The 24,334-nt window shown below is 38.7% G+C and overlaps 2 protein-coding genes across 8 annotated transcripts in view; one reads left to right on the top strand and one right to left on the bottom strand.

Moving 5' to 3' along the window:
- The first annotated feature begins 1,884 nt into the window (after positions 1-1,884).
- LOC121637874 (phospholipid phosphatase 3-like) lies at positions 1,885-19,630 on the top strand. 2 transcript variants are annotated; one of them, XM_041982211.1, is made up of 7 exons: positions 1,885-1,896; positions 9,581-9,931; positions 12,625-12,782; positions 12,899-13,185; positions 13,291-13,348; positions 16,740-16,916; positions 17,018-19,630. In XM_041982211.1, the coding sequence occupies exons 2-7, from the start codon at positions 9,724-9,726 to the stop codon at positions 17,114-17,116; spliced, it is 987 nt and encodes a 328-aa protein (XP_041838145.1). In that variant the 5' UTR covers positions 1,885-1,896; positions 9,581-9,723; the 3' UTR covers positions 17,117-19,630. The 2 variants fall into 2 exon arrangements, with proteins under 2 accessions (XP_041838145.1, XP_041838144.1); XM_041982210.1 differs by lacking the exon at positions 1,885-1,896 and having other exon boundaries at positions 9,448-9,931.
- A 203-nt stretch (positions 19,631-19,833) lies between these two features.
- Positions 19,834-24,334, bottom strand: part of LOC121637827 (adhesion G protein-coupled receptor L1-like) — a 35,418-nt gene continuing 30,917 nt past the window's right edge. For all 6 annotated transcript variants that reach the window (XM_041982125.1, XM_041982128.1, XM_041982130.1 and 3 more), the window contains one exon: positions 19,834-24,060. In XM_041982125.1, coding sequence (XP_041838059.1) covers positions 22,076-24,060 — 1,985 coding nt within the window. In that variant the 3' untranslated portion in view covers positions 19,834-22,075. The remainder of the gene's footprint in view (positions 24,061-24,334) is intronic.

Here is a 24,334-nt window from a genome sequence, read left to right as displayed (position 1 = left end):
GCATGCACATTACTCAGACCAGATGCTTAAACTATTAAGTACTTGAAACAATAACAGCCACTGTGAGATTTTAAAGAAAAATGACTAAAAAATATTTAATAGATGACGTGGAGGATTAAACTGAATAATTGTGTGGGCTCCATTTAAGATCACAGAAAACAGCCGAATTGCTGTCTCACTATAGTAGACGTACTGAATAAATCATGTTTTCTTTTTATTTGTTCATATAATAAAGAAAACATAAAGATAAACTTATGAAGATGTAGATCATTTTACATTAGATATCTTTGATGCCCTGTGGCAGAAGAAACAGAGGTAAGGGGTATAGACGGAAGACGATTGCAAAAAAGAAGAGAGCAGAGTAGATCGAGGAAAGAAAGAAGAGGGCATGACGGGAGAGTGGGAGTTTTGTGTGAAATAGGTTGCTCCCATTTTTAGATAAACTTTGGTCTTCGTTTTGGTTTCTTGAGATGTGTGATGGCGATAAAAGTCTCTATTGCTCTGTGTGTTTAGCTTTTGCACATGCTGCAAGTCAACCCTTTTACAAAGGGGCATTTGAAAGCATGCAAACTAATTTCTTTAGTCAGTATTTTTATAATCTGGTGCATTAATATAATAAATTAGGTGTTTAATGTCTTTATTTTCATTATAAAAAACTACAGCATTGTAAGTAGTGAACAGATGTTTCATTTATCCAGATTACTCCATATCAAAAAGAGGTGGGCTGGTCTTATATACAGTAGGCCTATAAAAGTTCTGGGCTGAAAATTGGTTCCACTCTAGTCCTGTTTGAGGAGCGAGTATTTCAGATACTGTCTGTTTTTCTAATTATTTATTTATGTTTAGGCAAAACCTCATAATCTAATGGGAAAGTTTACAACATAATGTCCAACATCATGTGTGAAACAGATGATGAGACTGAGGATAAGACTGAGGATAAGGCAGGGACATTTTCCACTAATACCTGGAAGAGCAATACTCTAAATATACCAATATGAGTTTTTCTGATTATTTTTGTGTTTGGATGCATGCACATGCCATCAGTAACATTTTGATTGTTCAACAGTCCAGGTTTCTTTTAAAATACTTGAAGTTTCCAATTTCTAGGATATAATTACACACTGATAGCTTTATGAACATACTGTATGAGTATGCATATAAATGCATTGTATTTTTAAGTTACCGTTTAACTTCTACTGTTATTCTGATTAACTTAAGCTTGTGCCATACTGTTTTCAAATGACAAGGGACAATCATCTAATCTCTCCCAACTTTGACCAAGTCAAGGGGTTGAAATTGAACTACATCCTACAAGTATTTAAGTATTACCATTGATCAGACTTTGTCATTTAAAAAGTCATCATGGAAAGGATCTCTAAAGAACTCTTGTTGAACAAAAAGATCTTGCTTTGAGATAACATTTGAGGTGAGTTGTTGCAGGAACACAACTGTCTGCACACAAGTAGGAGCAGAGGTAGCTGCCCTCTGAAAGTAGGTCTGACAACAACTGTAGCAAAAAAAAGACAAACGTTTCAGGCTTGCACTTTCACAAACTGCATCAACTAAATGTCAAACCACACTTTTAAAAAAAGCCTTTCTAGACCTTTTACCTTTGAGACACTGGTGCAAGGTGAGGTTGTTGCACTACAAACACTGCGGTCAAGTAAGCACTCCTGTCTACACACCTTGCAGACCACTGTGTCTGCATTTGTCTATTAGACCAGGGTGGTTGATGCAAGTCAAAACAGGGAGACGTTTTTCTTTACAAAACATGCTGGAGAATGAATCTTCTGCTGCAGAAAAAGTACCAATATATACGAACAAAATCATAACTATTTTTCTTTTTATAGAAACAACATAACACGCCCTCCTGTTTAAATACAGCAGACATGTGCTGTGCACATGAAACCTCATTATCCTGGAATGAGTTGCAAGGATGGCTAGGTGGATGATTTTGTCTGCCCTACATGAAAGGAAATAAAAGGATGCAACAAAGTAAATAAATAAACAGACAAAAAAAAAAAAAAAATCAGCATTGACCAATGAAAATAAAATTAATACAAATGACACCTACATCATTAACACTAATAATGTCTCTCTTATTTGCATGTGTAACACAATCTATCATGCTAACAAGTTAACCATCAATATTCTAAAAGCTGCACTAAACATTGTCATGTTTAATCAAAATAATTTTAACATCTAGGCTACTTCAGAACAGCCTCAAACAGCCTGGTCTGTTTTGGTGGGATAAGTTTTTAGTTTAATGCAGGAAAGACCACTGCAGATAAAATTTAAACTGCAAAATTAGACATGAATTCACATATAACTGGGACTAGATATTTACTCTGTGAAAGCTACATCAAATGCACATTCTCTGTTGCGGCCTTTTCCTTTTTAATAGCAGTAAATCATGACATTTTCACCACTTTCAAGAGCAACTGAATAATAAATGATAAGGACTTTTTCCAGGTAATAAACACTTGAGCCATCATTATGACAGTTTGCTCTGGAATTTATAGTCATCACACTCAAAAACTACTTTTGATAACATGTGATGAGCTGGTAAGAATGCTCTACTGGCAGTGTTAAGGGAATCTCTGTGGTTATTACTGAATGGGAAATGTCTGATGCATGAAGTCCGGGATTACACAGGAAGTGGCCATTACTGTTCAGAGATGTATAGTGTTAATACTGTCACTATTAACATTATCATATGTAAGGTTGCTTTTCTTTAAAATAGGTATATAGGTAAAACAGCTACAAAGGAGTTTCTCTAGTATATTTGTATGTTAGGAAATTAGATGCATGTTGTCAGCTAAGTTGAGAGCCTCAGTTGATCAAAGTGCTGTACAACTTGGTACTGGTATAAACAGCCACTTAGTAAATACAAAAGAAATCTGAATGAAAATCAGCATTAAAATTTTAAATGAAACAAGAGTAAAATATGCCTAATGGCAGCTGGATATCCAACTCTCTGCAATCTTGAATTGGAAGGAGCAAATACAAAATGTATGCATGTATGTTTTCTCTTAAGGCATCTACAACCACATCTGAGAGCCTGATAACAATCATTCACCTTCGGCTCTGTCACAGGTTTAGGACATTTAATCTATAAAGGAGCCACTAAGTCTAATAAATTGTACAAGTACTAAGTCATCAGAGCTGAGATTAATATGATAATCCAGTGTGGAGAGCACAGAGTCAGAGAAAGCAGTAGAAAAACTAAATACTGTCAAGAGGTTAATCATGTGCACAGTGTGCCGAGCTGCTTGGTTTAACTTGAGAACAGGGAAGTGTTACTGAGAATTAAACAAAAAATTTGCCCAAATCTAAGTACCACAAAGCTCTTGGACTGACGATCTTAAACTGAATAACAACACAAGGTAGTGTGTGCCCCTATAAACCAGCACTGACTGAGTGAGACTGAATGAGTCAACAAAATTAAGAAATTCTTTGGCAAAAGGTTTGAATTCACAATAGAAATTAATGTTACAGTCACCAACAATCAGAAACTAATCATAATGCAATCACATTCTTGTGATGATCTCTACAAGTCTTGTATAAAATGTTTTTGGTGTTTTTGCAGATAGTATCAGAGTGTGCAGAATAGTTTAAATGCATGACAGTCTGTAGCTCAAAACTGGAAAAAGCTGCAGAAGTTGCATCAAATTATTAGTTTGTAAGCAAAGAAGCCTCATTGTCAGTAGATCTCTGCGACTAATGACACACAAACTGAAACTTTTAAACTTTCTGAGTTTTCATAATGACTTCGTCAGAGCTCTTACAATAAGTAGCATCTACTGCCTGTAATACATGCTGTTTATTTGTTTGTTTTTATAAAGGAGCCCCTAGTCTTCCTGGGGTGCACGTATATAATACAAGCAATAATACAAGAAATTATCCTCTTACAAATTAGTAATAATACAATTTAACAGCCACAACTCAAAAACCCCAACCCACTCCATACTCCCTATCACTCCACACCTAAAGAATAAGAAATAAAAAAAAATAAAATAAATAAATAAAATTGCCAATACCAAAAATACAGACTCATGTACTAACAAGAGACAGAGCAGAGGATTATTTCCAAATGAATCTATGTATCCACGTAGGAAATCCCACTAAAAATAGCATTTTAAAATCAATGCATTTCATGTCCTCTTCGAATCTGGTTTATAATAATAGTTAAAACTAACTTGGTAGAAAAGATTCTTAAATGAGAATTTCATTCAAATTCTTTAAGCACTTTTTAATTTTTTTTCTTTTTTGTTAAACTTGTTTTACTTGTGCATGTTTTTAATGAACACAAAGAAGTGGCCTTGTATAAAACTGTGATGGGAACTTCTACATGACCGTGTATAGGGATGTGAATGTGTCTGATACTGACATGGGAAACTTTGTAATATAAACTTGAAGGCTGAGCTGTAAAATAAAATAAGACCAAGATCTGTCTTCAACTTTTAACCATGAAAGAGCTTAGTGCATAGAATCAATGCTTCCTTTAAATGAGCTAAATGTGCAGCTTTATTCTGCACCAACTGAAGTTTGTTGATGTCACCAGATGTAAATCATTAATAAAAATTAAGAAGAGGAGAGGACCTAAGCAGCAGTCTTGAGGAACTTCGCATTATAATTTATTTGAGCCTGAAAAACTGACATTGAAACAAACTAACTGTGCTCTTTTAATTAATATTCTATCCACCTGACAGCCTCTGCACAAAAACCACAAGCTAAGCATTTGTCCAAGAAATTTTTGTGATCTATCACATTAAAAGCTGCACTAAAATCTAAAGAAACAGCACCAACAATTTTCCTTTGAATAGTTAGAGCTGTACAGGTTGAGTGGTCCACTTTGCTGGCATGTTGGAATTCAGAAACAAGCTCATTTACGGAAAATATTTAAAAAAAAAAAATTGTTTTCCATGACGTCACTATGAATTGGAAAAATGCGTATGGGCCTGTATTTAGATCCTGTGAAAGTATTTCATTATTTTTAGGTAACGGCAGGCCCAGACTGGCCCACGGAAGAAGCAGGAAAATTCCCGGTGGTCCATACCTGAAAGTTGCTTAACTGGTCTGCTTGTCAAAAGTAAATAAAAAAAAAAAACCACAATCCATTATGTTGGTGTGGTTGATCGGTCTGCCTGGCAGTGACACCTGTGCACAGAAAAATAATTTGTGTTCGTCACTTGTCAGTAATAGTGGTGATTGGTCAAAATTACGCAATTAAAATAAAAATAAAAAATTACTATGAGCATGGCGTGCAGAGCTGGAACAGCTGAGATGCAGGGAAGCAAGGGGGCTCGGAAATAAAAAGATGAAAGGGGAAGACAGTTGAGGTGATTAATGTAAGGATGTTTATGAAATTTGCTGAGACTGATACATCATGTAAGTTGGAAAGAATGTATGTTTTTTTTCTCCATGTTCCTGAAACAAGAAGAAAACTTGTTAAATGAATCTGTTCTTCTTGTATGGAGTCATTTTAGGTGAGCAAGTGCTTAAATCCTTAATTCTCTTTCATCCAGCTATTACTGCACCCCTGGAATTGGACAATTTGTCACATTCCTTCCACTGATCCTCACAAGATCAGACAAGCTAAGTGGGAAATATCCAAAAACTGACATATACATGTTGCTCCACAGATGTTGGCCTTTTGTGAGCATCTTAAGGACAGTTAGAAACTTTTCTAAATGCAACTGCACAAATGCATAAACATAAACAAAAAATACATCTACTAGACTAGAAAAAAGCAATAGAAAATTGTTTATTTACTTTTTCTTTTCTTTTCATTTGGATAGTAAAAAGATTTTTTTAACAAATGGTTGAGATAACTGTTAATAATACAGTAACAATAATGGAATATTTAAAGCTTTAAACAGAAATTAGATAACCAACACTTACTTTTGGCATTACATATCCAAACCAGGTGATAGAGGTGGCTCAAGCATATGTATTTCCACAAATTTCCAAATAAAATAAATTATAGTCACCGAAACAAATGTTCTACCGAACACTAGTGCAGGACCTTAAAGGGTTAAAAATGACTGCATGTTGCATGGCTGTAGTCGGTGCTGCAGCAGCCTGAGCTTGTTTGGGCCTTTTGCTTTACATCATCTCAATCCCCTAGGAAAAAAAAGCCTAAACTTTTAAATTTGGTTACAAACTTTTGTTCATTTTGTCAAATTTTTTTTTCTCTGAGATGTTGATTTAGTTTTTTCCCCTTGTTTCCCCATCAGCACCAAGGTTTTCTGGGGAGTGTTTTCTTGTTATTCATCATAGAAAATCTGGGATGGGTCATGACCCTGTTGTTCCAGGTCTGTAAAACCCATTTGGCCAGCCTTTACAATATTACATAATCTGACCATATGCTCTTTAAAAAGAAGGGGAATAAGTTTTTCAGTAGTAAAAATAACACAAGGGAGGACAACTGAGAAGTGTAGCAGTATGATGGGAAAGATTAGGGGACTGTTTGTGTGTGGGAGTGACAGAAATGGGGAAGTTAGCATGAAACAGAAAAAAAGAGAAATTTATCATCACAAGTATTTGTAAAGGGTCATATGCTCCAGCTGGGCAGAAACCCCATGTCATATGTCCCTTAATGAAACTAAATCCCCAAACACAAACACGAGGACAACAGCAAAAATAGCCCTCAGAGAAGTTCCAAGTTTGATTCAAAAGACTGCAACTTGAAACAAAAACTAGCAGAGTAGGACATACTTTCGCTTTAGACAGCAAATGCTTGAGGGCTAAATATGGGTGTCATGTGATTTTAAAAAAAGTTGTCTTGGCTTGTTTGCGTTAAAACTTACATCTGCAAAGCTCTGCTGGTAGTTAAGAAAGTTTTCCAGGCATCTGCTTTTTTTAATCTTTAATCACAGGAAGTGGCAGGGTGAATTACTCATCAAGAGTCTGTAATGTGTCACATGGAGGAAAGTAATACATTCAAATAAGGTATTTCATGTACCTTACTGAAAATGATGAATTGCTAGAGGAAAACTGAAGATGAGCCACGTCATTTTAACGGCCCACAAAATGTGTATAATCATTAATTATAAGTCTATCAATTTGCAAATGTACATGGACACACACACACATGCACACACACATTTTTCACATTGGATTTTCTGTGGTTGAGACGACTGGCCTTTCTGACTGAAAAGCACCATTGTGATGCGCTGGGCTTTCTCACAGGGAAGTCACTGTCTCACTTTTCACTTCATGTTTAGTAACAAGTTGCAAGTACTCACTCTCTCTTTGTTGACATTTTATTTTCCTTATTGTATGGAAGCAAATAGAAATTACTGACCATCAGCAGAATAGAAAACAGAAAGCTTTACTCTCAGTGCTTTTGCTGCCCCCTACAGCAGAAATGGCAATAATTGATATCACAGATATTTAAATGTCTTTCACTGTGAGCAAGCTACTTGCCAACTATATGTAAAAAATAAAATAAGAACAAAAGCTAGAAAACATGGACATACCAAATCCAAGATGAACCTATGTTCTTATTTCATTATAGTTCTTGTAAGACTACCATACCTCATTGTCAGTGAACAGAGGTCAGAATATCACAGTTTTGATTCCTAGATTGAGAAACTACTATGCGCTGTACATGCAAACATGCATTTAAATTTTCTAATGAGACAATGCTGTATATTTATATTGAGATACGAAAATTTGGCAGAAAAGTAAGAAATTTTGTGTTTGGTCTATTATTTCTCCACTTTAATAATACCAGTTGATATTGTATTATACTGTACATTGTTGGAAAGCCTAATCACCTTTACAAGGTATAGCTTATAACCAGGCAATTCAGTTTGGTCCCATGAAGTTACAGTCCTGCAGGATTTCAATATTTCCCTGCCCCAACACACCTGACTCAAAATATAAATGCCTCCAATGGCCTATGAAGTTCTGCACAATGACTCATTTGAGTCAGATGTGTTGGAGCAGAATCCGATACTGAATCCGGTAGCACTTGAATCTCAAAACAAAAATGAATACCAAGAATATATAGCTGTGTTGCTCATTACACAGAAGCACCCATACCTATGTTTAACACACTGCCTTGCAAAAAAAAAAAACAAAAAAAAAAACGAAAGGACACACTCTAAAATTTAATTGGACTGCCTTTAACTTTGATTTTGGCCTGCATTTACTGTGGCATTGTTTCAATAAGCTTCTGCAATGTGACAACATTTATTCCCATCCAGTGTTGCATTAATATTTCCCCAACATCTTGTATTGATTACAGGAGATGCCAACCACTTCGCAAAGCCTTCTCTAAGCCCATCCCAAAAGTTCTCAGTGGGGTTCAGGTCTGGTGGCCAATCTATGTGTGAAAATGTCTCATGCTTCCTGAACCACTTTTTCACAGTTTGAGCCTGATGAATCCCGGCATTGTCATCTTCAAATATGCCCGTGCCACCAGGGAAGAAAAATTACATTGATAGAATAATCTAGCCATTCAGTATATTCAGGTATCGGCTGACCTCTTTCCTTGGTCACATAATGTTGCTGAACCCAGACCTGACCAACTGCAGCAACCCCAGATCATAATACTGCCCCCACAGGCTTGTACAGTAGGAACTACATCCTCCTCCTATCTCCTATGTTTTCTCTGCTTGGTGCATGCCAATGATTTGACCCTTCTTAAACAGACTAACATCTTTTCCACGACCACAGGATGTGTCTTTTTACATAGTTTATATATATATATATATATATAGAGAGAGAGAGAGAAGCTACTCATTGTATCAGTTGGGGTTAAATAACTTGTTACCAGCTGAAAGATAATCATCCATGCAGTAATTGGTGGCGACCTTTTGTTTGGCCACACAGTGTGAAACAGCAAATGCTATTGCTGCTGGTACAAATTTCCTCATTTTTGTGCTAAGTTTAGACATAAATATTAAATAAATACATATATTAATTTTAGATATAAATGTTTTGACTTTTGCATAAGTCCACTTTGTAAAAAAAAAAAAAAATTTAAATGACAGGTTGAGATTACAAGTTAACTATCTAATTATCTTGAGTTAAAAGGCATTTTAAAATAATGAAATTATCTATGTAGTTATCTTCAGAAAACCAAATAGTTTTTTTTTCTTTTCTTTTTTTAGAGTTCAAGAAGGCCACTGCCAAGAAGTCTTTTTATGTTTTTATTTTTATTTTTTGTTGTTGTTTTGTTTTGTTCATTAATATGGCACATTGTGTTTTTTATTTATTATTTAAATGTTTTTGCCAACCTTTTTAGACAATTTGTCTACTTTTTCGACATCAAACGTAAGCTTACAGGTCATGATGGAGAAATCTTCCATCCATAAAGTCACTGTGACACATGTCTGATGCTTTGGGCACTTTCCGTCCCACCTGACTTGGGAAATTTCTTACTCTCCCATCCCATCCTTAGTAGAGCCAGCAGGAAAGATCCTATCTCAGTCAGTGTGTTTCGCAAACATCCCATATCTTGAAGGTGACGAATATGCTGCAACAAGTCAAGACGAGCCTTGTGGACTCCACTGACACAAAATGAGTAAAAACGAGTAACTCTGACGGCGCAGCAACACGTCAACAGGTGCCTTCGGGAGTGTTTTTAATGCGCTGCCACGCTGTGAATGTACACTTCCAGTACCCGTTCGGCACTCAAGAGGAGTTCACTGCCAAGTTTCCGATGCCTAATAGTTTTTCATTCTGAGCTTCAACCCGCAGCCAGTCGTCATGTTTGATAGTTTTGGGACTCAGAGAGCCGGTGTGCCCGTTCCGTGCGCGGATCTCCAGCTCAAACTTACAGACAACAAGAGCAGCCTGGCCGCAGCAGGGATGGGGATGGAGAATGACAGTGGGAAGAAACTGTTAGAAATAAGTGGTCCTGCGTTATCCAAAAGAAAACTCCTGGTCGGCTTAGACCTCCTCTGCCTCTTCCTAGGTAAATAACCTCTACTAGTTCTTTTAAAAGATAAATGTAATCTCAGCTGATCTCTCTCCCCCTTTTCTTTCATTAGACTAATATTTCCATGTTGTTAATCAGAAGTTGAAGAAAAATGGCTTTGACGCTGCATCAGTTCTGTAATCTATTTTTTTTATGTATTTCGGATAAAACCTTGTATATTGTTTTTATATAGGCAATGTCAGCCTATGAAATACGTTTTTTCCTTTTTAATTAGTCGGTTCATGGAATTATGAATAGAGTACTCACTTTGGAGCCTGGTGATGTCAGTCTCAGTAATTTGGCTGCTGAAGGGGTCAGAGGATTTATTTCATGCAGATTAAATTGTCACAACAAATAATTGATTATTAGCTATTCCATACTGTGTATTTGCTTATTTATATATGTCATTTCGTTGCACTTGTTGCAAAGTTCTATTTTAATTTAAAATTGTCAAAAAAGTACCCCCCCTTTTTTTTGACAAAACAAAACAAAGAAAAAAAAAAGTTGTACTTTCCTTTAAAATTCTTTAGAAATGATCGGTTGCTGCAGTAGATATTCATCTGCTCTTGTCGGTTTTTATTTAGTCAACAAAGGCATTCAGCTGTTAAAACCATGATAATCAGGCTTGTAGGACTTTGGCATAGAAACTCCAAGTTTGGAGAGCTTGATAAAAACTCACTTTCTCCATTAACTGTGTCTGCTGTACGTGCATTCCCTCTCCTTTCTGCTCACGCATACTCTCGAGCTTTCTGTACCAGCTGGTTTGTGCATAGCCCAGGGATTTGTACAGTTTCCATGACAACCTCTAGTTCTCAGGGTAGAGTCGGGCCAGGGGAATTCAATTTGGTATAAATAAATAAATATACAATCCATTTGTGTGTGCATTTGTGTGCCTGCCCATTACGCACATTTGTTGACCCATACTCAGATGGTCCCTATATGAGACAAGAGACCAGTTATGCAATGGCGGCTAATTGGAAAAAGCTGGACTGAGAAGTAGTCTGTATCAACAACAGATTGGGTATGTGCAGAAGGGAGGCAGTCCCACAAGAAGTCTCTGTTTCTTTTCTTCTGTCTCCCCTCCACCCTTTTTCTTCTGTGTGTGCAGGCATGCAAAACAGACAGAGAAAGAGAGAGTAGGACATCCAGAAACAAGCGGAGACAGTGTGAGGCTGGTTCTGGCTCTGGTCTGCTGCAGCATTTACTCTTTGTTTTGTTGGGAAGAGTTGAGCAGGAGTCACAAACAGCCCCCCCTCTTCCTTTCCTCATCAACAGAAACACTGTCATGCACATGCGCAGTTCAAACTGGTTCTTTGTTGAGCTTCCTTAACACACTCTTTTACTTCGAGTCTCTATGGATTCAGCCTGTATTCACTCAGAGGGATCTTTGGGAAATTGGATCTTTCTGCTCTTGCTTCTCTGTCACTTTTATCCCAGTGGAGGAGTTTTGTGACCCCATACATTCCTAATTGTTGCATAGAGAATAAGTCAGGGTTCCCACCTTATTTTCCTGTAAAATTATTCCTCTTTTAACAGTTTCTCATTTGCTTAAATCCCCCATGTCAAATTCCCTGTGTGATTAGCTTTGAATTTCTGTTCCAACATTACTATTTTCAGCTGCAATTAAGAGGGTATTTAGTGTTTTGGTGGATGAAGAGTCAAGTTGTCTGCATCAGCACTCAGTAGTGAGTGTTAATATATTTGGTACCACATGAAATCTATTTGTGGGTTCCAAGACCCTCGTACTAAAGAGTCCATGGACTCTAATTACCTTCTGTCTAAACACAGGTGACTACTGCCAGAAATGCCAATATCTGATGGGTACTGATTCATGATTCAAGTGTGCAAAACAAGCCTCAGGGCCGGGGCTTACAAATATGTTGTCTGACAGAGTAGAAAAGTATTTAAAGCAAATGTTATACTAACAACAATGTATCTCAAGCAGATTAGGAATATTTTCTGTGACAAAAGAACTTTGTTTGTTTTTAAAACTCAGTCAATGTTTAAATGCAAAGGCCAAAAAAAAAAAAAAAAAGAAAGAAAGAAAGATTCACTGACACGCATTGGTGTGTGGATTAAAAGTTCAGGACTTTCAAGTTGCCATCACCAGGCAACATCTTCATATTTTTTATAAAAATAAAGGCTGACTTAAACAAACAAATGGTTGTACTTCAACTCAGTCAGCCCCTCTAGACTGCTAAAAGGTCTTTTCTAATGTTAAGTCCGACATACTGTTTGCCCTTCAGCTCTAAAAGGAATCTGTAGGCCTTTAGAATTTGTAATTCCATTAAAAATGATGTTCTGATTTTCTCTATCAAAGGTTCAGAGTGACAGATCTTCTAGCACTAATGAGTTTAGTAAAAAATATTTTAGACCAGCAAAGCAAATTGTGCAGTGTTGCTTTGGTTTGGAAACTAAATCTCTTGTGTTTGCACTAAAAGTTTCAGATGGGACTTTGTCCTTGTTGGCATTGAAGAGTAACACAGAATATCACATGAAGAGGAGGGACACAAAAACATGCTGTTGTTTGCTCTTCTGTTATTCTTCCTCACTTTTTTTACACAAGTTTTACTGTTCTTTTCTTCTCCGCATTATCTTCAGTTCCTAATAACAAGCAGGAACATTGTCTGTAAATTATGGCTTGTTTTTAAAAAGTACATTCATTTATCTCCCTCTTCCTCTATTTTCAGCATCTATCCCTTTCTTTGCATGTGAGCTGAAGGCTGTGAGTCCTTACAGAAGGGGCTTCATATGTGGGGACTCAAGCATCACTTATCCATATCTGCACAGTGAAGCCATACCAGATGAATTACTTATCGCCGGGGGAATCGTCATTGCTGGCCTCACAGTGAGTACTCAACATCTTCATCAACTCTTTACAGCAGCTGGCACATCTTTACTCATTCTTACAGTAGCAGGCTGAATTGAATGTAATGACTTCTCTGATTACATCTTTATCTACAGATCGCCCTCGGGGAGTGTTACCGGGTACGCTTCCGAAGCGTCAGCTCTAAGGCTTTTGTCAGGAACCTATATGTGTCCTGTCTGTACAAGGAGCTGGGCTGCTTCCTGTTTGGTTGCTGTATTGGCCAGTCTTTGACCAACATGGCCAAGCTCAGTGTGGGACGGCTGAGACCGCACTTCCTGTCTGTGTGTGGCATCACCTATGCATCACTCAACTGCACACCTGGAACCTATGTTGCAGCAGTGACCTGTCACCAGACAGACCACCGATTAGAGGAGGAGGCCAGGTGTGTGTGAAGAAGCAGCTAATTTTCTGTGATTTTTAATCATGTAATGTGCTTCATTTTTTAAAAAAAAATCTTATATAAATACAAATTTCTCTGCTGTTGTAGGAAGTCCTTCTTCTCTGGCCATGCCTCTTTTGCTATGTACACAATGCTCTATTTAGCGGTGAGTATATCCATGTTCTCTTTCACACACTCACACTGGCAAATAATAATTGATTGTCTTTCTAATTTCCAATTACCATCACACACTAAAATTCTTTGAGAGAAAGAATGACACAGGAACTCATCATCAGCCCTGTTAGCAGCAAAAAGTGAGGGAATAAAAGAGGAGAGGGACTGAAGGGAGATGTGGGACAAACAGAGATGGCTTTGTTTTACTGTGGGGGGAGTGTGACCTCACCCTTACTGTTTCGCAACTCAACTCCATTGTGTAAAAGTGTGTGTGCTTTAGTATGCATATGTGTGTATAGAGCTCTGGAGCTCTACATTTGGACATGGAAATGTCTAAATATGTAAAAGTAGTCACATACAGAAGTTTTTACTCCCCTCTTAAAAATTCATGTTACTGTAAATCAACCTGACTCAATGTATGAAAACTACCGTGGTCTACAACACAAAACAAAAAAAGACTTCAAAAATTGTACAAATTAAATCTTAATTTTTCTATTTTGCCCTCACATTCAAATGTTTAGGGTTAGGAGTTAAAAATACATGTAGGAATACAGGTTACCAGAGTCAGTGTTGCAGGGTATTAGGTCCCAGAACAACCAAAGACAGAGCTATGTTTGCTAACTTGGAACAAAGATGGTCTTATTTATGGTTAGTGTTAGGGTTAGGGTTAACCCTAACCTTGCCTTTTAAGTTGTCCCTTGTCACCGATCCTGTTGGTGGTGCTCATGGACAGGACCTTGAGGAGTAATCAAGGAGAGGACAGTGTTTCTGCTCAGGCACATGGCGTAGCTCTGTTGGCCCATTTAAGCCAGTGTGCATTGGAGCGGTTCACAGCTGATTCTGAGGTAGCTGGGATGAGAGTCTTTTGGAGATTGTTCATGGTAGGAGTGGTAGACTGAGATGGATGGAGAGATTGGCCCTTTGTCAGAAATAATGAGTCTGTTGCATCTGTTGCATCAGTGCATTGTGGAAAAGAGGGAGCTTTGATGAAAGGCAAAGCTTTCAATTTCCTGGTTTATCTTCATTCCAATCTTCATCTGTGCACACAAGATTTGGGTAGTGACCGACAGAATTAGATCACAGACAAAGGTGGCTACAATGAATTTACTTCAGATGGTGGCTGGGTTCAGCCATGGAAATGGAATGAGGAGTTTGTACATCTTGGTGGGGACCTCGGAGTCAAACTGCTGCTTCTGCTCCATACTGAATAGAGTCAGTTAAGGTGTTTTGAGCTTTGAATTAGAATGGTTCATGGACAACTTCCTTTCAATATTTTTGGAGGCATTAAATCCACTGGAAAGAGACCCTGTGGCAGACTGAGAATGCTAGCCTGGGTATGCCTCAGGATTCTCAGGAGGAGATGAAGAGTGTTGCTAGGGAGAGGAATGTCATAAGTTTTCCTGCTGGACCTTTTACTTCTATGACAACACTTCAGTTATAAAAGAGCCTCTGTCTCTGTGTTCTGATCAGATAATGACAGAAAAAAATTCAAACATTCTTATTAGATAAGCTGAGGAAAACAAACAGGTTGTAACACCATTTATATTTTGAAAATGTAGACACAACAAACCATTACCAGTACTGAGGTCTCTCAAAGAAATTTTCATTGGATAAAAATGGGTATATATAAACTAGGAAGTGTGACATGTGGCTTGTAGTGCAAAAGTGGCTTCGGTCAACAAGACACAAAAAGATCTCAATAAATTAAATCTATTTACCATTTAACCTCCATTTCTGATGAGAAAAGGGCTTAGATAGAAAGGTTTTGATTTAAATAAGATATGTACACATCTCAGCCTTTAATTAGATTGCCGGGTCGATTGTGTGCACACAATCATTGTAAAGGTCAAGTGATGCAAACATCAAAACTGCATAAACCTCAGACCTTGTTCCAACACACAACAGTTATGAGCTACTCTAAGAATTTTCCTAGCACTGTGAAGATTAATATATCTGATGTCTACAAACCAAATGGACGTGTTTAAGTAGTCATTTCCTCTGACTCAGCAATCCAATTAAGAAATGACAGTTATATAATCAGTGCTAGAATTCCTGCTTGTAGCCTGTCTGGAAGGTCTCTAGTAACATTTAGCAGGTCATGGGTGATGTTTTACTGCACCCACACCTGCACAGATATGACTGTTGTAAAAGAGCCATCAAATGAAATCCTGTTATGCATCCTCATGACAAAATGTGACCCCACATTAATCAGTAAAAGTCTTAACAAGACTGATTTAGTTTGGAAAGCGCACAAAAGGCCATTTCAAGAAGCACAAGCTGAAGGTTTTGCTACACGTTGCCACATGTGTTTTTTTATGTTTTCCTTTAAATGAGAGACGAAAGTGACAGACCGATTAGGCACAATTTCAAATCAATCTTGCTCCTCTGTGGCTTTTGGCAGAAGAAGAATTGATTGTTGCAATCAGACACTGCAGTCGGTTTAACAACTTAGATTTTAGTCATTGTCAAAGTGCTTTGGCTGTATTAACTTTTTAAGCACCTTGTGGCAACTGTCTGTAACCAGCACTTTTCTGTGAGAGTGAGGTCCGTCTTCCACTGCAGGACTCTCTTTCTCTGTTTCCTTTCTGCTCAGTTAATGACAGAAAAACATGTTCAAAGACAATTTCTCCTTCCATTTAGTCAGAAAGAGGCTGTGCTTGGTTTGAGCAGAAAAACTACATTATGTCACTTTTAACTTTATCTCAGGGGGTAATTTTACACTTAAAACAGCAGAAACCACAGAACATAATTTCTACTCTATTATATTCCATCAGACGATGCATCAGTTAGAGAAATCGGAGTTTCATCAAAGGAGAGCAGCAGCATGCAAAAGACCTTTGAAGTGGCAGTGGTCAACCAATCTCATTATAGGAAGTTAAAAAAATGTGCAATTACTATGTTTTTTGTTCTGCCCCCTTAAATGAAGCTTACAATTTAATTCATCAGAATGTTAATGTTCTACATCTCCTATTACATGTACATAGTTAGGATTACATTAAAAAGTACTTTTTTAGCTCTGCATGCTACTAAATACATGATTAGAGTTACACGATATCTACATGCTACTGCTTACACACTTATTTTCTCATGTGCTATGATTTTCTTTTTAGTTGTGTGTCATCAAGGGTCATTTTATTGGAAGTAATAAACAGCTCTGCCGATACAGGAGCATGAATCTAGAGGAAAACAGCAGGAGAGATGGGTGACAAATTCAAGATAATGTTGACATGAGTAGTTTTCAGTGTTTGTCATCATTTGACCTAAATGAAAATTTAAACAGAGAATGGACGGTGACTGTCATCACTATTTCAAGCTCCAGGGAGACGATCTTGATGATCAGTCATTGTGTTGACCCGTGCATTAAAAAGCATCTTTCTTTATAGTTTTACTTGCAGGCCCGGTTGACATGGCGTGGGGCTCGGCTTCTGAAACCGGTGCTGCAGTTTTTTCTGGTCCTGCTGGCAATCTACACCGGTCTGACCCGCATCTCAGATTACAGGCACCACCCATCCGATGTGTTAACAGGCTACATACAGGGAGCTCTCACTGCCTACTGGGTGGTGAGTATACCTTGCTGATTGTTTTTGTGCATCAGAGCATGTCCACATGTCAGTGTCTGCTTAAGCCTCATATTGGGTGTGCATTTGTGTTTTTTCCCCAGGCCTTCCACATCTCATCAATGTTTAAAAGCTCCAGGTCAGATTTGTCTCCAACTGAAACCCCGGACAGCCTCTCGCCACCCCACCATACTGTCTGCTAGACCTCACCCCCTCCCACCAATGTCCACCTGCTACCTGAATCTGGTTTGGATTTAGAAAAAATCTGAAGAATGTGAGGCCATTTCCTGTGAAAGCAAATATCATACCTCAGTATTTTTAATGTGGGAGAAAGTGGGAGAGTAAAGTTTGTGAGAAAATGTTTGCAGCTCAAAAGAGAAAAACTTTACAAACTGGGATTGTTGAAAGAAAGAAAAAGAGAAGCGACTGAAAACTCAGCTTATGTGTAGTATAAGCAGCCTGAGCATTTCAACCTTTGTACTTCTGACTCTTATCAGTGAGACTGAACACAGCAACCACTATCATGTAAATACATATTTTTTACAACTCAAATGTTACTGTAAAAGCACTTTTCATTTTCATGTTAGTATTGTGAATAACTACTCTGTTATGTTTAGGATGTAATGTATTTTCTATAAAACTGAATACATTGTGTAGTAGGTTTTTTTGTTTGTTTGTTTTTTTGTTTGTTTTTTTTACATAAACTTGTTGAATGTTGTTGAAGGAGAACACAAATATGTTAGCATGTAAGAAACTGAAATTCTTAATGTGTTGCACGAATAGATGTGATAGGATGTGTCTGTCTATCTGTGTACATGGGACCATGTAGTTGAGGGTATGACTAAAAAATGTATAAACAAGTATAATTAAAGGAAAGATATGGATGCTACTAGTTCTGAATCTTTTCTTATAATTATGTGTAGGCTTTTTATCTTTTTAGTTGGTTTGTTTTGAATACAGATAAAGTCATTATAATGGTTTTCTGTCTGTGATTCTGATGCCCCCACCAAGGATGAAACCAGAGGGGTGGCCCTGGAGGGACACTGGCCATCTTAGGTGTCACCCTAGAAAACAGACAGTTGAATTGTACCAAGTATTCAGTCTAAACTGATGTTTCCCTAGGTACACATCAAGTGTTAACATGCAATGTACTTCTATGTAATGTTCTATTATGTTGTTTTACATCAACACTACCATGTTCTTGATCTTAATGCAGCATTTATACAGCATCATCTTGCAGTTGCCTACATGAGTGTTAATGTTGGTCTGTAAAAACTGTGTACATCTTATGAAGAGAATGTAAAAGCCATAAAACTATCATTTGTGGCAACAGGATAAGGAGCCAAGAATGCTGAAGAAACATTGAAAAACTTTGCTTATTATGCAGCAGTGATTAAAGTTATACAGTTCAGGATCATCCTATGGAAGAAATTGTTGATGAAAAAATATAAGACTGTTTATACAATTTTTTTTTTACATTAGATTACCATATTAGTTGTAATACTCACTTCATTATTTACTAAAATCTAGATTAAAAAAAAAAAAATTAAAGTGTCATTTCTGCCACTGTTTACCTAGTCTGTGCCCCTGCCTGGTCCCCTCTTAAAAATGTTCCAGACCCACCCCTGCCCCCTATTGCCTAATATAATAGACTACAACTGTACATTTATAAAAAAAAATATAAAAAATCCTATTAGCAAGGTTAGCACCAGACCTACATTCACTAAGTCAGCCAATACCATGTAAACATAGGGTACGTCGGTGCATTTCAATGTTCTATTCTACAGTCATTTTAATCTACAGTAATCTAGCAAACGCTTTTATCCAAAGCGACTTACATCTGAGAGGAAGAACAACATAAGCAAGAATTCAAACAAGATGAGACATCATAACTAAGTGGTAGTCAGTCTGCTGTGAGTCCAGTTGGACCTCAGTGCTGTCATGTTAACCAAGGAGATAGGATCACATGAATCAAAACCGATTTCAGTCCACAAATAAAGTTAAAGAATTGACCTATCCTATTACAGTCTTGTCTGGCATGTGAATGGTTTTACCTTTCTAGTGTGAAGAGTTGTACACATTTTTAGTATCAAAAACTATTTAGGTTTTGTTCTTATTGTTTTGTTCTTTTTAACACTGATAAACACTTGGCTAAAGGGGTAGTGGGGAGGACACCAAAGGAAAAAAGGGAGAGAGAGGGAGCGATAAAGGAGAGAAAGACAGTTAAACAGACCCTGCAGAAGTGATGTTGTTACTGATGTATAGATGTATAAGAAAATGACCTAGCTGGTTGGGGTTCAGGTCATTTTCTTGATTTGTATTTTTCTGGAAGTTTAATTCTTGTAATGTATATTAAATTTGACAATGTCTAGACACCAGACTACACACTACCTGCCCTTGTGAAAACCAAATGAATCTAACAGAAATGTCTTTATGGTGACAACAAAGATAAAAATGCAAAAAGTACAATATTTGGTTGAACTGTTAAAACAGATTTTTGTAAGATTTTACCATCGAACCTAGTAGCTGGTTGAAAGGCTTCAAGAATTAGCCACTTAAACAGGAAGCAAAAAAAAAAAAGTACATCTTCAACTTTTATCAGTTGTATTCTCAATGTTTTTCTGTGAAAATGTAAAAATGAGTCAAATTGTTGAAAAAAATTGTTTATTTGATTAAGAGAAATCATACATTCTTTTTCCCATGCCACTTGAATCATATATCTTACTTTAAAATGATTTTTTTCTGTCAATGTATTTCTCCCATATTTCTTTTCTCAACTTTTCTCATATGCTGACTATCCATCTCCTATACCTGAAATTAATTTCCCCTTCTTCATCACTGGAGTCTTCATTTGGCTGTATTTCACCGTATAACGAGTCCACTGTGACTTAAAGAAAAAATGGCTACACTGTCATAATGTGTACCTGTGCAATAAAAGTCTTTTTTATTAGTATTTTTGTTGTGATGTAAACATGTTTGAAACAAAATCAGAATAACAGACATTGACCTTTTTAAGAAATACATATTTTTTTAAAAGTTGCTGAAAAACACTATGAGCATATTAAGACAATAGTCACAATTATTGTTTTTTACTAAAAATGACTTATTTTCTTTCCAGTTAGCTTGTCCCACACGCTACTGTCCCTGATTACAGACCAGGCTGACTACATGATAACATCTAACCAGGACCAGGTCATGTGACCTAAATTCTAATGCTCATTCAGATTTAGATAAATAATCATCTGACTTGGTGAAAATCTTTAATCATGCTTGCTATAATGTGTTGAACAGTTTGTATCTCCTGGTTCATAATAGCTGTTTTTGGTTTTTGTAAAGTAGCTGCAGGTGTTCGATAAAAGTGTTTATAACAGTATTTCTGTCTGTAGTCAGATTATAAAGCAACGTTTACTGGTGCTTTCTATTACAGCATAGGACAATCCTTATTTCTGGAAGCTGTTCAGTTCTGTGTTTTATGCAGCTAATCAATATTTCTTGTCTTGTTTTCTAATATAAATATAACATATTTTCAGAATGCATCCATCTCTCTGTGTGCACACAAACAGAAAGACAGGAACATTTATTTCACATGTTTACTGGAACTTCAATAGCAATACAAGACAATTAGAACACTTGAGGTCGATATGTACAAGGATCTCAGGGCGTTGCAGAAAAGTTCTGAGGTTTTACATGATCTCTGGCTCTGCAGTCAAGTGTTCAGTTGCTATGACAAACTCCATGGCAACAAGTTCCACCGCGAACAGTTAGTGGCAGGTTTGGGGGGAGCGACAGAAGTTTTGGTCATCATGTGAAACAGGACAGGTCAAGAGTCAAAATCAGAAGGAGCTGATGTGTGTAAGAGGCCCTCTGGTAGCTCTTGATAAAATGCTTCAATGTGATACATTAATTATACAATAATGATTTATATACACACATTTTCTCTCTTGCATACATATACACATCCTTACACGCGCGCACACACACACACACACACATACACACACACACATGCTTATCAAGCTATGCACACACACTCGCATGTATACTTCAGCATGTCCTCCTACGGTATGTAGCTTTTTAGAGCTACTATTAAGTCATGCAGATGTTCTTTGAGAGGATTTTTGGCAACACACAAGTGCTTTTTTGACACACTGTTTGCTACAGGGAGGGGCAACACCCAGTCGATGAAGCAATAGAAACTGAGATGATGGACCAATTAGAGTAAGCACCAATGAGAGGGAATGACACAGCAGGTTTTCAAGAAAGACAAAAGAGGGACAGGATGACAAAAAGGAGGAACTATGAATGAATTACAGTCATCAAAAGTAACAAAAGATGGAAGGGGAGAGATCTCGTGGTGATCAGGAGATAGAAGCAGGGAGGAGCCATCATTGATACTGTCATAGTTGTTAAAGGGATATTCTTTTTCTTTTTAAATGGGGCTGTGTGAGGTAGCTATGAGTGGTTAAGGTCTACCCTGCAGAATGCTCTCGGTTTCAGACATTGCTTCACTATCTTCTAAAGAACGACTGCACTGATATGCATCATTGTAACCATGGTGGCTGCTAATTGTCTTACCACTGATCTGCTGAATGTGTCAGAAGTTGTTACATTTGTTTGATGACTTACTGCTGGGGGTTACTTTTGCAAAGTTTTAAACAATATTAAGTGTTTGTGCTTCTCCAGGTTTTCAGCTCGTTTTTACTGTCTCATTCATTTTAGGGATTAAACCAAGATCATTTAAAGTCATAGCTGATTAGCTGCAGGATACATTGTGCAACCAATGTGCCTGCAATAGTGTGCCACATGGAGCAACACAGATACCTCAGCTGAGAAAACAGTGACAAAGTAAGTGAGTTATTAAAAAGTGATGCTGTACAAAAATTTTCAATATAACTAAATGTCAGAATTCCTTTCTGACTTCAATCTGAGAGTCCTCTGACTGCCATCTACTGCAAGTAAGACACCGACTATTCATAAGTGGTTCACACAACCCTATTAAAAAAAAAAAAAAAAAAAACACGTATCCCTTTAAGAAAGTAGTCTATCATCATTATCTTTAACATTTTCCTAGTTTCCATCAGCTTGGTCATCATTATTTGTAGAAATTATCACCGTCTTCCTCCTCCTCCCTGGTATCTATTCCCCAATCACCACCGCCCTAGTCACAGACTCGTCACTCGCTGCATCTGTCCATCGTCTCCCTCAGAGGTGGGCTCTGCTGAGTACCCTGTCTCTCCATTTGAAGCCAGCGGTGGCGGCTGGTAGAAGGTTTGCAGGTGATTGGGCCGAGGACCTAGTGGGGGTCGCCCCAGACTGTAGGGCAGTTCCAGAGCAGGCCGCTGGGGCTGACCACCAGTGGGGCTTATTTCTTCTGGGCCTTCAGGGCTGCTGTCAGGGTATGAGAGGGTTGGGGGAGAAGTGCGGGTGTAAAAGCGTGGAGGAGAACTGCTGCGGCTGTACACTTGCGGGGAGTGGCGGGAGTAGATGTTGGTAGGAGGGGAGTTATTTTCCCGAGGAGCAAATATATTTGTTGGGGGAGAGTTTCGAGGGAAGATGCTGAGTGGTGGAGAGCATCGATCTGCAGGGTAGAGGGGGGAGGGATTTGAATCTCGGGCATAGATAGGCGAAGAGTCAGGGTCCAGGTCAAGGTCTGGGGTCAAAGGCAGGGTGAAGCCATCAGAATCCTGTCGTTCTCCATGATACCGAAGAGATCCTCGTTCTTTCCCTCTCTTCTTTCCGTCAAGACCCCCATCTTTGCTCTCAAACAAGAAGGATTCTTCCCTGTCCAAATCCACCCCTCCTCTCCACACATCCAGTGCTCTATCCTTCTGTTTCTCATTGTCTCGTTCAAACCCTGCTCTCCAACCATCCCTGTCATTCAGAAACAAGGATTCGTCTTTCTCTCTTTCTATCCCACCTCTCCACCCATCCATCTCAAAATCTTTCTTCTGAGTTATAAAAGTTTCCTCCTGCTCTGCCTGTCCTCCTCGCCACACCTCCATCCTTCCTTCTCTCTTATCCAACATTCGAGATTCCTCTCTCCCCCTCTCAATGCCAACTCTCCACTCATCCATCTCGCCGTCTTGCTTCTGAGAGGTGAAAGATTCATCTCTTCCCCTCTCAACTCCTCCTCTCCATTGGTCATTTACTGTATCGCGTTTCAGAAGAAATGTCTCATCCTTCTCTCTTTCCTGGCCACCTCGCCATGCCTCTATGCCTGCATCTCTCTGTTTCATCAGCAGCGGCTCTTCGAGAGCTTTGTACAGGGGCTCCGATTCCTGCGGGGGAGGTGGAGGAGGAGGTGGGAGAGGCCTGTCCCGGTAACGATCCCTTTCTCTCTCCCTGTCTCTGTCCGTGACTCCGCTTGGTTCCACTGTGCTGCGGTGGCGCGACAGAGTACCTGGGGTGCGGCTGAGGGTAGAGTAGGGCCGAGCCTGAACATCAGGGGGACATGCTTGCTGCCTGTCCTGATGCCCGCGGCGGCTGAGAGTACCTTGGAGCTGTGACCTGTCCCCATCCTTCAGCAGCTCACGGGAATCGGAATCTCCAGAAACAACTGCGTGTGACCAGCCATCTTGTACACGTGGTGTTGTGGCGTGATCTTGTCCACGTGTTGTAGAGTGCGGTTCAGTGTCTAGCGTGTGCTGTCTTGTATGTGCCCAGCCCTCTTGTGCGTTGTGCCGTGTGTTTGGCTGCACCGTGGCAGCCCAGCCCTCTTGGGATGGCTGTGCATGTCGAGTTAAAGTGGCAGTGTGAGTAAGAGCTGCCCTGTCGTGGTGGTGGGGCCTTGCCAAGCTTCCGTAACGCTCAGGAGGCACAGGCATGGGAACTGAGGGCCTCAGGTTGCTCTGCACCAGCTCTGAGATAATCATCTTCTCCAGTGCAGCTGCGTCTGACAGATTGCGACGCATCCCACCTCCACTGCCTAAATCTGTGGAGCCGTGTGGTGTGAGGAGGCCTGGAGAGATGTCGTCCCCCCCCATCCCAACTCCTCCTTCCCTCAGAAGGTCAGCACTGCCCACCACACCAGCTCGGGACCCAGGCGTTGTCCCCAGACCATGCAGGGTGAAGGTGTTAGGGGTATAACCTCCATTTAGACACACACTGTCCAACCCACAGGACTCTTGGCTCTGTGACACACCACCCTCTGTTAGGACAAACAAGAAAACACCAGTTACAGAAAGAGAAGAAGGCCCAAAAATTAATGAAAGGATAAACATATCAATGACTAAATGAATGAATGAGCATAGATTGGTGTTTGTGTGCCTGTTGTAGATGGGGCTTTACCAAGAAGATTTGAGTATTGGAAATATTTCTTGATGAAATGTGTGGTTATGTTGTCACATGAAGATATATGCATTACGCCATTATGGGTTGTGTAAAGTTACAGGGTGCAAGTACTGCACAGTCTATGAATTAAA

Source organism: Melanotaenia boesemani, chromosome 4 (assembly GCF_017639745.1).
Source record: "Melanotaenia boesemani isolate fMelBoe1 chromosome 4, fMelBoe1.pri, whole genome shotgun sequence".
Classification (NCBI taxonomy): domain Eukaryota; kingdom Metazoa; phylum Chordata; class Actinopteri; order Atheriniformes; family Melanotaeniidae; genus Melanotaenia; species Melanotaenia boesemani.
Note: the sequence above shows the minus strand (reverse complement) of the source record. Positions and strands in the feature narration are given on the sequence as shown.